This window comes from Eutrigla gurnardus (genome assembly GCF_963514095.1).
Source record: "Eutrigla gurnardus genome assembly, chromosome: 20".
In the NCBI taxonomy this organism is placed as follows: Eukaryota; Metazoa; Chordata; class Actinopteri; order Perciformes; family Triglidae; genus Eutrigla; species Eutrigla gurnardus.
Genome location: NC_139931.1, coordinates 15,238,744 through 15,253,950, shown reverse-complemented (window position 1 = coordinate 15,253,950; position 15,207 = coordinate 15,238,744). Strand labels below are relative to the sequence as shown.

At 49.8% G+C, this 15,207-nt stretch overlaps 2 protein-coding genes across 2 annotated transcripts in view; one reads left to right on the top strand and one right to left on the bottom strand.

The window, feature by feature from the left end:
* The window catches only part of LOC311031311 (epithelial membrane protein 1), a 155,200-nt gene that overhangs the window by 38,201 nt on the left and 101,792 nt on the right, over positions 1-15,207 (top strand). The gene's annotated exons all lie outside the window — the stretch shown is intronic.
* grin2ba (glutamate receptor, ionotropic, N-methyl D-aspartate 2B-a) overlaps positions 587-15,207 on the bottom strand; it is a 95,948-nt gene continuing 81,327 nt past the window's right edge. Inside the window, exons 12-17 of the mRNA XM_084037498.1 lie at positions 14,740-14,865; positions 11,994-12,223; positions 11,731-11,891; positions 10,557-10,744; positions 7,549-7,787; positions 587-3,782 (exon numbers count right to left, since the gene is read on the bottom strand). Of these exons, the coding sequence (XP_083893624.1) occupies positions 1,473-3,782; positions 7,549-7,787; positions 10,557-10,744; positions 11,731-11,891; positions 11,994-12,223; positions 14,740-14,865 (3,254 nt within the window). The 3' untranslated portion in view covers positions 587-1,472. The remainder of the gene's footprint in view (positions 3,783-7,548; positions 7,788-10,556; positions 10,745-11,730; positions 11,892-11,993; positions 12,224-14,739; positions 14,866-15,207) is intronic.

Sequence of the window (15,207 nt, the reverse complement as noted above, 5' to 3'; positions counted from 1 at the left end):
AGACGCGTCGGCCCTGAATGCATCAGGTTTTCGTAAAGTGCCGCCCGAACTCGACGTACGAAATCATTTTTACGAAGTTATAAAACATCCCCAACTTGTATCGAAACCATCGGCTGCAGCGTCTGGAGCCTGCGGTACATTTCCACTGCGGTTTTGGCTCATAAAAGGTGAGAGAGAACGGCGAGCAGCCTGAAAGCATGCCGGTCCGTCCCGGCGCTCGAGGGCCGCGTGGGAACCGGAGGACAAATCCACTGGAGACCATTAAGGCACGTCCTTCCTCTCGGTATCTTCGGCTTCGGACGAAAATGCGTCGTTCACAGTAACACAAGTTCAGACCGACAAAATCTGCATGTGTTTAAGTGTGTGTGTGTGTGTGTGTGTGTGTGTGTGAGTGTGTGTGTGTGCACTTGATTCGTAATGTCTTGAAACATCAAATAAGGATCTGCTTTAAATGTGTCTTCCAGATCCTGTTCTTCCACAAGGAGCAAATAAACGTATGAGCATGGAGTCAAATATTCTACAGAACTCAGAAACAAAAGGAGTTAAGGACTCAGTCTTTCTGGCTTGTTGGTTGAACTCAGAACAACCTTCCTGTCGCCACTCGGGCCGACAGGACGCACTACAGACACTAAAACAGTAGTGACTTATACCAACAGAACAGAAAAAACTAGAAAAACTTAAGTGATATCATAAGCAGTGTTATCGTAATCAGCACTAACATCTTTGTTATTCACAATGTTATCAAGATTATTGTTGTTCTTATACCCTGTTTTCTGTTCTATAAGAATATCTTATTATCATTCATGATTGTATTTCTCATAGCAAACAAGATCAGCTCTTTTGGCGTCGGGATGAGGAGGAGGAGGAGAGAGGGGAGAAGAGTGCAGGACGGAGAGGAGACGGACAGGCCGGGCTGTCTCCCAGTCGTCTCCTGTGTCGGCGGTCTGGTAACCGTGACAATGTCTCCTTTCTGCGGTGACACAGGGGCAGATGGGCAGTTGGCTCCCTCAGCGGGAGCTCTCAGGCGGCCGTCACATCGCACCCGGCTCGCCCGTCCAATAGCAAACCCAGGCGAGGTGTCGCCTCCTTTGCGATAACAACCAAGTACTTTGACTTGGGAGGAAACGGTGGAGTTGGAGTTGAGTGTGAGGGGAACGTTGGTCGACTGTGTGAGGACATTAAAGTACTGTAGCTTTGGCCGTTGCTGAGAGAGGGTTAATATCACACACCTCCTCAGGTGTTTTTGTTGTTGTTGCAATATCAAGATTTTCCCTTTTCTCTTGTTTTTCAACGTCCCAGTCTCTAGCTCTCCCCTCTCCCCTCACCGTGCTGTCCCAATATGGGCTCGGGTTGCAGTGTGTGGACAGTGTCTTTAAAATCATCCCTGATCTCCTGACACTACACGTCTCTCTTCCTCCCCTCCTCCTCCCTCGCCATCGTCCGCGCCTCCTCCCCTGCTTTTTTTTTTGCTCTCACACGTCAGACTCAATGCTGGAGAGTTTCTCGTACACATGGCCATTGCTTCCGTTGAAGGGGCGCGGGGGGCCGACCCCCAGCATGGAGCCGTGGTGGTTCATCCCACCGAGGCTGAGCTCCTTCGGGAACCGGGGGGTCACGTTGGACATCACCCCGGCCGTGGCGGACGCCGGCAGATATGACGTCGTGCTCATCTGGCTCCTGAAGTCACTTCGGCTGTTTTTGGCAACTTGTTGCTGCTGCTGTTGCTTTTTCATGTAATATTGTTTGGCTCCGTGCATCAGGCACTGGTCATCGCCAAAGGTGGGTATAAAGGGGTTTTGGTTTACCCTGTCAGGGTAAAGAGATTTGGATAAAGAGAACCCTCCCCCGCCACCTCCTTCCATCAAAGACCTGTCCCTGTCCCTCATGTCTCTCTCTCCGATGGAGCGGCGGTGGAGGCCCTCGCCGCCTCTGAACAGGCCGAACGGTGAGCCGGGTCCTTTCCGGCCCTCGCCTCCGTAAAACAACGGGTCCCTGTCTCTTTCCCTCTCTCTCTCCGAGCCTCCGTGACGCTCGAATATGTGTGCGAAGGGGCTGGTGCCCTCCATGTAGCGTTCTTTCTCCTTCAAGCTAACGCTCCTGGGTGGGGGCAGCATCCCTCCCATACCAGCACCACCCATCCCTCCGCCGCCTCCGAGGCCCATCAAGCTTCCCATCCCACCTGACTCCTCTTTCTGAAGGTCGACGAATGCGTCATAGGAGTGCTGCCGCCTCAGTGGTTTGCCGAAGCCTCCACCCTTCCTCCTCTGCTGGCCCTGAGATTGAGGCTGAGGGCCTGCGCCCATACCTCCTCCTCCTCCCCCACCTTTAACTCCCCCCATCTGTTCCAAGAGGTGGTTGTTGTCCTCGCTGATGTCGTAGAGGTTTCCTGTCTTTTTACAGCCCTCGCAGCGCATGCAGGTCGCAGAGCTGGGGCGGCTGTTGCCTCCGCCTGCCGAGGACCCGCAGCTCATACCACCACCGTACCCACCGCCACCCCCTCCTCCGTGCATGGACATCTGCTTGCCCACTCCTCCCCCGCTAGCCCGGCAGTTCCTGCACTCCCACTCTCCCCCTGCCAGCCCAGATCCTCCCACGCTCTTTGCATCGGCCTTTTTGGGTTTGCTCTTAAGAAAGTCATCCACTGGAACCAGGGTGGTGCAGGCCCCCACTCCTCCATCTCTGCTCCCAGGGCCCTCCGTCAGGTCCACATGCTCCCACTGAGGGACGCCCTCTTTGGGCCGAAACTGGTCCAAATAAAAATCCCTGACGCTCTCCTTTTCTCTGAAGAGATAGGAATTGCCGTCGTTGTTCCCTCCTCCACCTCCTCCACCTCCTCCTCCTCCTCTCTTCCGTTCAGCGGGTAACAGCGGTGGGGAGGTAGAGCGGTGGCCGTGGTAGTGGTGGTGGCTGATGTGGTAGGGTTTCCTCCTGTAGCCCAGCTCGATCTCGTCCAGCTCCCGTCTGGACTTGGCAGAGGCCGGCCTCTTCTTCAGGCTATCGCGGTACTGTTTGCGTTTCTTGGCGTTCCCCTCCAGGTTTCCATAAGTTACTGTGTGCGTGGAAATGTCGGAGACGTCCGACCGTATATTCCCATCGTCGTCTCCTCTCCCTCCACAGTAGCCATGCCCGGGGATGAACGTGGAACTGGAGGCGCCTCCCTTGAAGGAGAACTTCCCGTACAGGTCTGGCAGGCCCCCCTTGAAGCCCTGACTTGGGGGAGGAGTCTGTCCAGAGAGGAGGTCGAACTTGCTCATGTTCCTGTGGGTCAGTGCCGAGCAGGGCTGGGTGGTGAAGATAGGAGCCACCCCTCCACCCAGGCTGTCACAGTCGAACATGCCCCCCTCCAGGGAACTAGCGCTGCCCAGACTTTGGGGCCTGTTGGGAGGCGGTCCGCTGAGCCCCAGTTGTGAGCCGTGGTGGTGCAGGTAGTGGTCCTGGTACAGGTTACTGTCCTTCAGGTGGAGGTTGCCGAACGTCCTCTCCACCTCGCTGATGTAGTCGCTGAACATGTTGTCTTCCGGCAGGTACGGCGTCTTGCAGTCCGAGTGGCCCGCCAAGCTGCGCCGGTGTTCGGAGATGTCGTAGACGGAGGACTCGCGGCGGATGAAGTCCAGGGCGCTGTGTGGCGAGCCGTTCACCCCCGACAGGGAGGCCATGTTTTTGGCGGTGCGTAAGAGGCGCATAATGTTGGAGTGGGTGTTGTTCATGGTGGCCGACGGGGAGTTCAACGCCGAGCTGCTCTTCTCCTCGATCTGCACTCCGTGGATACAGCTGTAGATGCCCTGTGTGGGGGGAGGAGAGACGTTTGGTCAGTTCACTCATATTGTATTCTAAGTTGAAACATGAGACTGCAGCTGCACGGCATCCCGACCCCGTTTTGTAGATGACGTAAATTGAACACAGCTCTTTCTGCTGATGCCGTCAATAAACAGCGTACGATAAAAAGAACAGATGTTCCATGTAATTTACAGACTAGCTTGTTGTGTATCAGCGGGTGTGAGATAAAGGAGTACAGTATGAAGATTCAGAGAGGACAGTGTAGCGGCGTGCTGGATGATTGATAAAGGCAAAGGGCCTGTAAAAGCCTCCTGGGTCCCGCTGGTCAATACCTCTAATCAATGTGATTAGAATTCAGCTGAACAATATCCTCCGGCAGTTATTAAACACCTTAGTTCTACTGCTGCTCAGGCCGGCGCCGCCATCCCCGCCGCCAAGAGAAAAGGCCAAGCCAAGGAGACGGCGGCCGAGCGTCGCGGTGACAGAAAGATAAACTGCTCCATTTGCATTCAGTGATGTACGATACAATAGTCAGATAAAAATGGATGCGCAGAGGAGAGCAAACCAGCCGTGACAGATGGGGACGGTAAAGGATCGGATCAATTCCAAACAATGATTTTGCTCTGTTTTTCTGGACGTCTGCAGACGACTACGGAAATAAAAGGGACGCTTTTTGGCGACTGCCGGAGAGAGCAGAGATCAGCTGACCTCCGTCCTGCTTGCCACCGGGGGTCGAGACAAGGCTAGGGGTCAGCTGGCTGTCAAATCCTCTCTGCTGTTAAGCTATGACTCTTCCCCACCTCCTCCTTTCATCCGCTAATACGAGTCGTTGACCCTCAGCTCTCCTCTCCCTCGCCGCTCGTTTCTGCTAGTTAATTAGCTACATGGACGGCGCCTGCATTGCACCAAAAAGGCCTTCATCCCTCATCCCGCTTTTATAGGTTATTACTTCTTTCAATTTCACAGTCTGTTAGCAGCCAAGTATGTTAAGCCTGACAACGGCTGAAACCCAAGAGAGGTTAACATGAATACAAGGGGACTCGTACATGTATTACAGAAAGAAGGGGATCTTGGAGTGGAGGACAAGTGTGCTCGCCCACCTGCGTGATATTTCAGGGTTTTATTTCCCCGCTTAGAACCATCTTTCAATGTTTATCTGGTCCTTCGCCGTCTCATCCGTGTTTCTGTTTTTTTTCCATCTGCCTGTTTATATAATTTGTCATCACTTCATATCTTTTGTTTTTCTTCTTTTATTGTCTCGAACACCGAACCTGTCACGACTTCCCTCCCGTGACTATCTATGTAACAACGTCCCATTTCGGGCTCGCTTTCCCAGCAGCGTCTCCCTTTATCTCAGGATGATCTTCCCCCTTTAAGTTTCGACCTCCGCAGTCAGCCAGGTTGTGTCGCATCGAGCGATGATGACAGCGAGCGCAGGGTGAATATTTGTGTGTGTGTGTGTTTTAAGCTCTTCTTCCTCTCAGCACACACACAGTTAGGCGGCAAGAAGTTAAAACTGAAGTGCATGAAATCTGGGGCGTTTAACAAAGTGAGTGCTGCTTCGTATTCAACAGCAGATTTGGTCGACTCCACATGCCCACATAAAGTAACAGTTGGCAGATTGCTGCCTGCCCGGCGCTACAGTAGCTGGTTCTTTGGGCAGGATGTGTGAAGAGCAATAACTGTGGCCCGAGGGCTCCGAAGAATGTTCAATCCACCGGGGGATCACAGCAAAATCTATAAGTGATTACACTGGAACAGAGAGGCAGGAAATCAACGAATGACTAGCCGCCCCCTATGTAGGCTGGCATATACTGTACAGTGCAGCTCCGAACTCGCCATGTGGTGGAAGTAGAAGGTGCTAAATGCAAATGAACCTCGCTATGATGTGACATGAGGGCTGTGGAAAGTAGGAGTGATTAAACCCCTAATGCATTTACTGTTCTGAAGTCATTAGAGGCTTTTTAAATGGCCATAATTAATTTGTGTCAGTGTTGCTGGTGGGGCCTGGAGGAGCAGGTAGCCGGGGGGAGGGAGGGAGGGAGGGAACGCAAAGCGACCACGAAGCCGTGACCGAAAACCACGTGACTCACGCCGACCGTGACAGATGTCTCATTTTTTACGCCGCCGAGCTTAAATGTTAATTGCCGCAATAACAATAAAGTTTATTGGATTATGCTGTGAAATTAAAAAAGCGGAATCAATCTGAGTGGCGGAGCGAGGGGCGGGGGAAGACACGGAGAAACGGCCAAGACTGGAGAGAAAACCCTCGAGTAAACGAGAAGGAGACGAGGCTGTGGCCACGGATTGTGGAAAGATAATAAACCCTCATTTCCACTGTTGTCTCGCAACGCCCAACATACATATGCAAATTAACGCTCCATGAATATTTCCCCTGAATATTTTAACATACTGAATCATCCGGCGGCCATCATTTACGTCGTCACGTCGTGGCAGAAGACAGAAGTAATTTCTGTAAATGGGAGCAATAACTGGATGTTACACAAAGCATAATTGCTTTCAGATCCAGTCCCCGCACTAATTCTAATGATGTAATAATAAAAAGCAACAGCAAGCAGCCTGTCTCTGGAAACGAGACGTCGACTGGCATTTTAGCAAACTAATATTTCATGCCGCTTCCACGCAAACACACGCCAGCGTAAACAAGGCGACGTTAAATTAACACCATAGAAAATAATCAAAGTCGGGCACCGGAGCGTAATATTAGAGCAGCGAGGGGAAAATGTTATGCTGGGGGTTTTGTTTTCTCTGTAGCCGTAGCTTTCTTGGCACAAGCGGCGGCGGCGGCAACAGCAGCATATCAAATGTGTGTGTGTGTGTGTGTGTGTGTGTGTGTGTGTGTTAGGGGGGGGCAGTGTGTGGCTCTCTGCTGTAAATTAGCCACGTGGTTCAGCCTGCAGCGGTTCACCTTCAGAGGCACACAGTGAATTACACCCAAGCCATGTCAAAACAATTGGAATGCAAATCAAATACCTCGGGGTGACTTTGCTCTCCCGGGATCCGGTAATCTACCCTCGCTGGGTCCGTGGCTGATTTTTGTTGAGTGAAGTATTGATTTTGGCTCAACATTTTGTAAATATTCAGCCCACAGACGCCAGGCGGGCCTAACCAATCGGAAAAAGGTTAAAAAAAGAGAGCTCTGGTATCAGTTTGGATGGGAGGGTTTGGTGACACGCTGGTTTTTTAGCGTCTCTAACGTCTCGGGGAATAAAGCAGAGACATTAGAGACAGTGATGCTGACGATGTAGCGCTGAATGAACGCGTGACGAAGGTCACTTTACAGGCGGGGAGGAGTCGCTGACGCTGCACTTAATTGGAGAAACATAAACGGTTTGGAAGCGTTGCTATAGAAGAGGATCCTGGTGAGAGAGTGTGACGTTGGCTGCACCATCATGCTATTTATTGTATTTAACTCCTCATGTGTTTATCATAGCAGACTGAGTGAGAGGGTTTCATTCCTTCTGAATGCACCTTCTCATTTATGAGAGGAAGAACGTGTTCTTCTCCATTTCAAAAGTCACATCGTCTCATTTTAAAACATTTAAAGGTTTATTTATATCAGCCGCTGCAATATTTGTGATACTACGGAGCTTATGCTTGATTTGATGCTTGAACAGACTTTACTCCAACGGGGCTAAATATCCTGTGTTGCTGTCCAGATGGATACATTTATGATGTTATTACTTCATCCGGACAAACGTTTTCAGCTTTAAAGCCGGAGCCCATTTCCCCGTGACCGCCATGTCTCACCCTGCTGATGGAGAAGACGAAGCCGGGCTGGCCGGAGCAGACGCCCATGAAGCAGAAGCGCAGCTGCCAGTAGAACCAGTGCTCGCAGATGAAGGTGATGAGCGACAGCGCCATGGCGGCGCCGAGCATGTAGAAGACGCCGGCCATGTTGTCCACGTCCAGCTGGCTGGACATGACCTCGTTCTTCTCGTGGTGGCAGATCCCCGTCAGCCACAGGGACTCCAGCTCCTCCATCTCACCTGGGGGGGGAGGAGGGAGGAAGGCCAGAAGGAGGTGGGATGGAGGCGAGGAAGGGAGGGACAGAAAAGGAGACGAGATGGAGGGTAGGGGCATGATGACGACATGTGGAGAAGTTTTTTTATGTTTCGTTTGGGAATTGAAATAAAGAAAAGGTTGTGAAAAAAAGTGGGAAGGAATGTAAAATATAAAGGGGATTGGAGGGATATGATGTAATAACAGGATGGGTATTGGAGGACACGAGGGATGGAGAGATGATGCAACAGATGAAGAGAGGAGGGAAGATGGCAGGAAGGGGGGGGGGGGGGGTCATGGGAGTTAGAAGTGAAATACAGCCTTGAATTTCCACAGGATGAGACGAACACACGCCATCGGTCACACGCTAATGACACTAGTTACTAATCGTGTGTTTCTATCTTCCACACTGTGTGTGTGTGTGTGTGTGCGTGTGTGTGTGTGTGTGAGCTTCTGGTCTCTTTTGTGGGTCACCTTCTGTCTCATCACGAGCTGTTCTCTATTAAAGCCGACTGTGTCAGGACAGGCGTCGCTTAATTAATCATACATTCAGCCGATGTCGCCGCTCTTGCACCGTAGCACTGGTTGGCCTCTGAGCATCAACAAGACGCTCCGCAGCATACAAACTACACACACACACACACACACACACACACACACACACACACACACACACACACACACACACACACACACCAGCCACTACTCTACATCTGCTGAGAAACTGACTGAGAGAGGCAACGTTTTGCAGCCGTACGACACCGGCGTTTGTATGACAGGAGCTTATTAACGCATTGATTTCAGGTTATTATTGAAGTAAACATGTTTCTGAATGTCACTGTGTTTGTTTGTCATTTGTTTTTTGTGTTTTTGTTCAGCAGTGGTGGTAGAAATGGTGTTTTACAGCGACAACTACAGAACAACTAGGCCAGCTGACAGTGGAAAGTGAGCACAAACACGGTGAGGGGGCGCAACAAATCCAGGTCATCACAGTCAGACGAAGTCAAATCTATTTCAGCAGCTTCATGCAAACATTTGATAATTAAAAGGGACACGTCACCCCAAAATCTAGAAGAACTCTTTTACATGTAGCGCCATTTGTCACAAAAGTCTGCTGCCTAGTTTTGGAGATATTGGCCGTAAATAATGGGATTATACGGCACTTGACTTAACTCCGGTTAACTATCGCTGTAAATTAGGCACTAAGAATTCTTCCTGGGTATAACATCAAAGTGTTTTTTTATACAGAATATGCCCACAAACACATAAAACACACTTCCCCCCGTTCATTATGGTCACTTTCCTTAATCTGATAACTTAAAACACAGAAGTGCATTTTTAAACTGAGAACAACTTCTCTGAAGTGATGCAACAGGTCTTTCATTGGTTTCGCGGTCAAACGGTCATTGAACTCAACAGGTTCTGTAAATGACTCCAAAACAGCCAACAGCCAATCAGAGAATCACCAATCATAACCACTGCTGTTTCTTTCTCACCACAGCTGTGGCGCATTTGTTACCATCCGGCCCTCGTACCAGACCACCGGGGCCTCCATGTGAGTCTGATCACTTTCTAGGCCACCAGGAGGAGAGGGGATGGTGAGACGTGGCAATGTGACATTGAAATCCTGAGAGGGGCCACACACACACACACACACACACACACACACACACACACACACACACACACACACACTAACCTTACATTTGAAAGATAAACTAATAATCAATAAAGCAACAATCCTGCTAGTGAAGTTTATGTAGGTTGATCAAAATTAACCTAAATAAATAGTCCGAATCTCTCTTTAAATCTCTCTCTCTCTCACACACACACACACACACACACACACTCACACACACACACACACACACAAACACACACACACAGTTTCAGAGGCCTGACCCACATTCACGTGCGCGTGCATTCATGCACACGCGCCGTTGAAATACACCAGGAGCGATGCTGGCACCCCTAACTGGGACGCACTATAGCGGGCCCCGGAGGATGGAGGCCTCGGGATGCTCGCAAAGCGCTGGGCGGCGCCCAAACCAACCGCTAAACAACACACACATCAAACCTCCGTTACACTCCGTATGAAAAGGGGACATTGTGGAATCAGACGGTGGGAGTCGCTGAGCTGAGCGAGCAGCTGTTGCCTCAGCCATTTTGACTTGTTTATGATGAAGCCCGTACTGCACAGGTTAGGAACTTTCATTTCATTCGCTGCTCGTTTGGACTCATTAACGTTCCAGCCAGAGCCGACAGGAATGAGGCGTTTCAGAAGAAGAGGCCCCGGAGAGCTCGGACGCTCCCCCATAAAAGAGGGCCATGACCATAAAGCACAGGGGCCCCACGGTGCAGCTAAATCTCAAGTTACAGTCCAAGCAGCACTGTCTTACCTTTGCTGCCGGTCGGTGATGTATGTGTGAGTGGCATTACATGAACATTTGACTTGCAGAGCCAATTAATCAGCGAAACTGCGGCCGCAGGAAGAGGTGTGTTTCTGGGTTTTGGCGATGTTAAGCCATGAAGCTGGTGGAAATAAAGCGGACTTATCCATCAATGCTTCAAGGCTGTTAATGAGAAGTTGTGTTCCTTCCCAAGGAAAATGTTGCATCATCTCGGTGACTAACTCATGCATTCCTGAGTTCTTATTTACGAGCCGTCATATCAGCGCTGCTGCACGCGTGACGGAGCCCCGGCTGCCTGCATTAAACTGCACCGCCCATGAATAGACCAGCAGCACGCCGTCTCACCGTCTCCAAAGAGCTGCAGGATGGCCAGGTCCACGTGCCTCTTCCACAGCGACTCCTTCTGGATGGCGATGCCGTAGCCCGTGGTGGCGAAGATGTAGCCGCTGCCGATGGTCACCAGCTTGCAGCCCTCGTCCCTGCCGGCCATGTAATTCAGGACGGCCGCGTCGTAAATGAACGCGTCTAGTTTGCTAATGAAAAAGAACGAGAGGGAGAGACGGGAGAGAGAGAGACAGAGAGAGAGAGAGAGAGAGAGAGAGAGATAGGGTTTACAATTAATTAGCACTTAGGAGTCAGACATCACAGCTACAACATTCCAATTAACCTGCTAAATAGCACTAAGCTGCTGATAAGTGTAATAGACTTCCACTTGGTTTGCCAACGGCTGGAGCTGGCACACGGACGGGCGATGGAAGAGGGGGAGTTATTGTTGGAGTTGCTCAGCTACTATATGTTTACGTGAAGGGAAGACATGAACAGGAACTATTTTACCCATAATTCACTTGCTTTTCATTCTCTGCTGACATAACAGATGTTTACGAGACCATTTACCGTTTGGTGAAATTGGGACGTAAAGGTTGAGGAGTTAAATGTTGTTGGAAGAAACACAGAAACTTTGCCTTTGAACGCATCACCAAACCAGAAAGTCCCGCCCCCTTCCTTCAGACCTCTGTTCAACGTCGCTCCCCCAGAACGAGTGCCAATCAGGAAGTAAGCACTGACAGACATTTCTGCTGACCTTTTTGATTGGACGGGGTTTTAACTGTCCTGCTACGGCCACAGATGACATTTTTTTAAAATTTTATCAGAGCATTTCTTCAATTCATTGCTATCGATATGTTCCAAAGATTTCAATTAATATGATAAAAAGTGTGTCTGAATAGAATCACCTAACCTTTAAGTTTCAAATATAAATGTGATCCTTAATATTCATCTAAATATGACAATCTTTTCGTTAGTGTGGTTTTACAGAGAAATGTGAGTGTGATTGGTTGCTTGTCTCTACGTGTCAATCCCTCCCAACCTCCCCCCCCCCCCCCCCCCCCGCCTTGGCTCAATGTCAGCTGGGACCGACTCCAGCCCCCCGCGACCCTGAACGGTTTAAACGGTTACAGATAATGGTTGGATGGATGGATGGGTTCAGAGTGAAAATAAACGAGCCACTTTAGCTCCTCACCCGGCCTTCAGACTCTGCAGAGCCTCGTTGACGTTTCTCTGGTGGAACTTTGTCATGTAGCCGTGCATTTCCGGATAGTTGTTCCTTATGTTTCTCTCCGTACTCCCGTTTGGGACGGTGCCGAACCGAAACGGAGGCGAGAAGTCGTTTGGACTCTGGAACTACACCGGGACATGTAAAGCATCGTCTTAATTAAATTCAATGTACCGGTGAGAAAGAGAAGACAGGCTGGCACGGCATCAAAAGGAAACCTCCGATCTTACCTTTTTGTCTGAGAGACCGGTTACCTGGTCCACATACTCCTCCTGGATCATGAAAGCTGCCAGGTTGGCAGTGTAGGAGGCCAGGAAGATGACAGCGAAGAAGGCCCACACAGACACCATGATCTTACTGGTGGTGCCTTTGGGGTTCTGCACAGGCACAGAGTTGTTAAAGACCAGACCCCACAGCAGCCAGATGGCCTTACCGATGGTGAACGACGGGCCGTGAGGCTCTGGAAGAAACACAGATCCGCTCCGGTTACCAAACCGGTTCAGAGACACAGTTCTGCTTCTACAGGTGCGTCTCCAGCTGAGCACTCATTTCCTTTAGCAGAACCAAACCTCATTTCTTATTGGAATTGGCATGAAATGTTTGCCTCAGGAGGAATTGTAATAACACTGGCGATCACTCAAATATTCAATTTCCAATAATATGGTTTATGACCAAATGCCTGCAAACCTAATGGCGTTCTCATCAGCCTCAGCTGCCCCTTGTTGTGTGCTTAGTTGGAGAAGTGAGCACGCTAGTTCAGGCTATATATATATATATATATATATATATATATATATATATATATATATATATATATATATATATATATATATATGCACCACACATTAAAATATATCTTTTTCGGGATAAGTTAGGGAACTGTGTTGGTTGGACTCATCCATGAGCTGGCAGGGAGCTGGTTCATTCCAGCCATTATGCTCGGGAAGCAGTTGGTTCATAATGCGTGTGTGGGTGTGTGTGAGAGAACGAGCGACAGTGAGTGTGTGTGTGTGTGTGTGTATTGTTGTATGGCGCTTTTGTTCGCGGACAAACCGACTTCATCGATGCCAGATATCTCCTTTGTGAAGTTTGTGAAGAAACTTGGTTAATTGAGCCGGGCAGGGACTCTACAAATCTGCAGTCGGGCCGTTGACACAGTATTGCGTCGGAATCCTTTGAGCCCAAACTTCGATCTGCACTCTTCGTGATACCAAACTCCCACCGCGCGGCGAACGGTGAGAACAAGGAGGCGCACACAGAAGAACAACAGTGCTTTAGGGAGGAGTACATCTTCTCCAGAACATGATGAAGGATGAGAGGAAGGGAAAAAAGAGTGTATATTTATAGATACATCACAGATAGAGTTGTGGGAAGACATTGATTTTTTTTTCTGTTTCTTGTCTTTTTTGGCTGGGGGAGATCTAACACAGAACTAGCCCCTCGCTGTCGGAGCTGACATGTGATTTTGGGAAATATGGAAATATGTGAGAGGCACCTGAATGATCAAAAGAGAGCGGCGTGCAGGAGGAGGAGGAGAAGGAAGTCAGTGGGTCAGCGAGGAAGGCTGCTCTCTATGTGGACGCCCGTGTCTGCCATCCTTTGTGCACAGAAAAGTTTGTGCATTCTCAGGGAGAAACCTTTAACCTGCAGAGCTGTGGCCGCGCTTGTTGGAGAATCATCCAATCCTCCGCCATGTTCCCTGACACTTTGGAATTTCCTGACTTCACCGGCAAAGATGAAGCATCTCATGTTTTACTCCCCGTGTGAAGGCTGGAAGCTGGTGGACAAATGGCACTTGATTTCATTTGGATTCCACCATCGGGACGCTTCCGTCGCCAAAACCGCTCCACGGCTTTCATATGCTGGCTATTATCTCCCATCCAGGACGTTCGAGTTGGCCGCCTAACGTCCACCCATTCACACGCTATTCTGAAAAATCACAATCGTGCAAAAATGCCAGAACATGAACGCCAACAGGCGACCGGACTCTGGGGGGGGTGCTGGTGCTGGGAGTGTGTGTGAGCCACCAGCATGCAGGTTTCTCTCTTCATTCAGTGATTTATCAGTGCAAATGGCAGTTTGATGCCGGGGAGAAAGGGGCAAAGTGTTATCAGAGGCATCTGCTACGGTCGGATGTGTGATTTTCAGATCCACTGCTGAATAAAAGACAACCCTGTTACCGATCTAGTAATCTGCTTTACCAAACATGGTTTGATTAAGTGTTATTGCTGCCTGGTTTAAGCTCAGAGGAATGTGATGAAAATGATTCAGTCCAAATTCCTAAAACATGACTTTGTTCTCCCTTCATCCCTCTCCAATTAATCATCCCACAACCAGCCCCGACTTTTCATACTTTAACTTCATTTCGCCAGTAACACTGTATGTTTGAGTGCCTTTTATAATCAAGGACTTTTGCTTGCTGGGAGGAGGGTGGGTATCTGGGCCGTACCATTCTCAGGATTTGGTTTATTTTGCATATTTTAAAAGCTGATTCATCTTGTGCTTCACACCATTGTTGACCTCTCCAATATTCCATCTTCATCTTGATGCTTGGCCTTGCCTGCGTTCATATATGAGCAATCTGTGTTGGCAGACACTCACTGTAAACGCTCTGCTGCCTTTCACAAAATCTGGGGCGCGTTACTGTACATTTCCCTGCAAAGCCGATTTGCTTGCGGAGCGCTGAAAAGTCTAACTTTAATTCCAAAGTAACACGTCGCTCTCAGCACATGTTGCAAGAGTATAATTTCTCTGGTGAATTCAACCTGAGCGTGCCCTCCCATCTGGTGTTCAGAGCCGAAAGAGTGAGGGACGAGGGAGGCAGCGGAGACGAGAGCGGAGGAGAGAATGCATCCATTTACATCTAAATCCTCAAACAAGTGCAGGTAGTGTGCCTGCGTGTGTGTGTGTGTGTGTGTGTGTGTGTGTGTGTGTGTGTGTGTGTGTGTGTGTGTGTGTGTGTGTGGAGCCTCTCACCTCTGCCGTCAGCCAGACAGCGGTTGTAGCCCACAGGGCTGAGGTACTCGAATATAAACACAGCCATTGCTGACACCAGCAACAGCATCACGAACATCATCACCCACACATCCGCGCTGAAGGGCTCTGGAGGGCGAGCGAGAGGGGAGAGAGGAGAGGGGGGAGATGAAGGGAGGCGAGGGATTGAGGGAGGGAGCGTGGACGGACAGAGATTAGGAAGAGGGGAGAGAAAGGGGGGGGGGAAGAAGGCAGAAGAGGGGGGAGAGACGAGGGACACCGGGAGAGGGAGGAAGAGAGAGAGAGAGAGAGAGAGAGAGGAAGTGTAAATGAAGCAAGAGAGGTATGCAAATGTGGAGCAGCAGATTGAGAAGAGGAAGGAAGAGTCAGAGAAATGGTGTAGGAGTGGGAAATATAAGAGGGCAAAGAGACAGGGAGTGAGAGAGAGAGAGAGAGAGAGAGAGAGAGAGA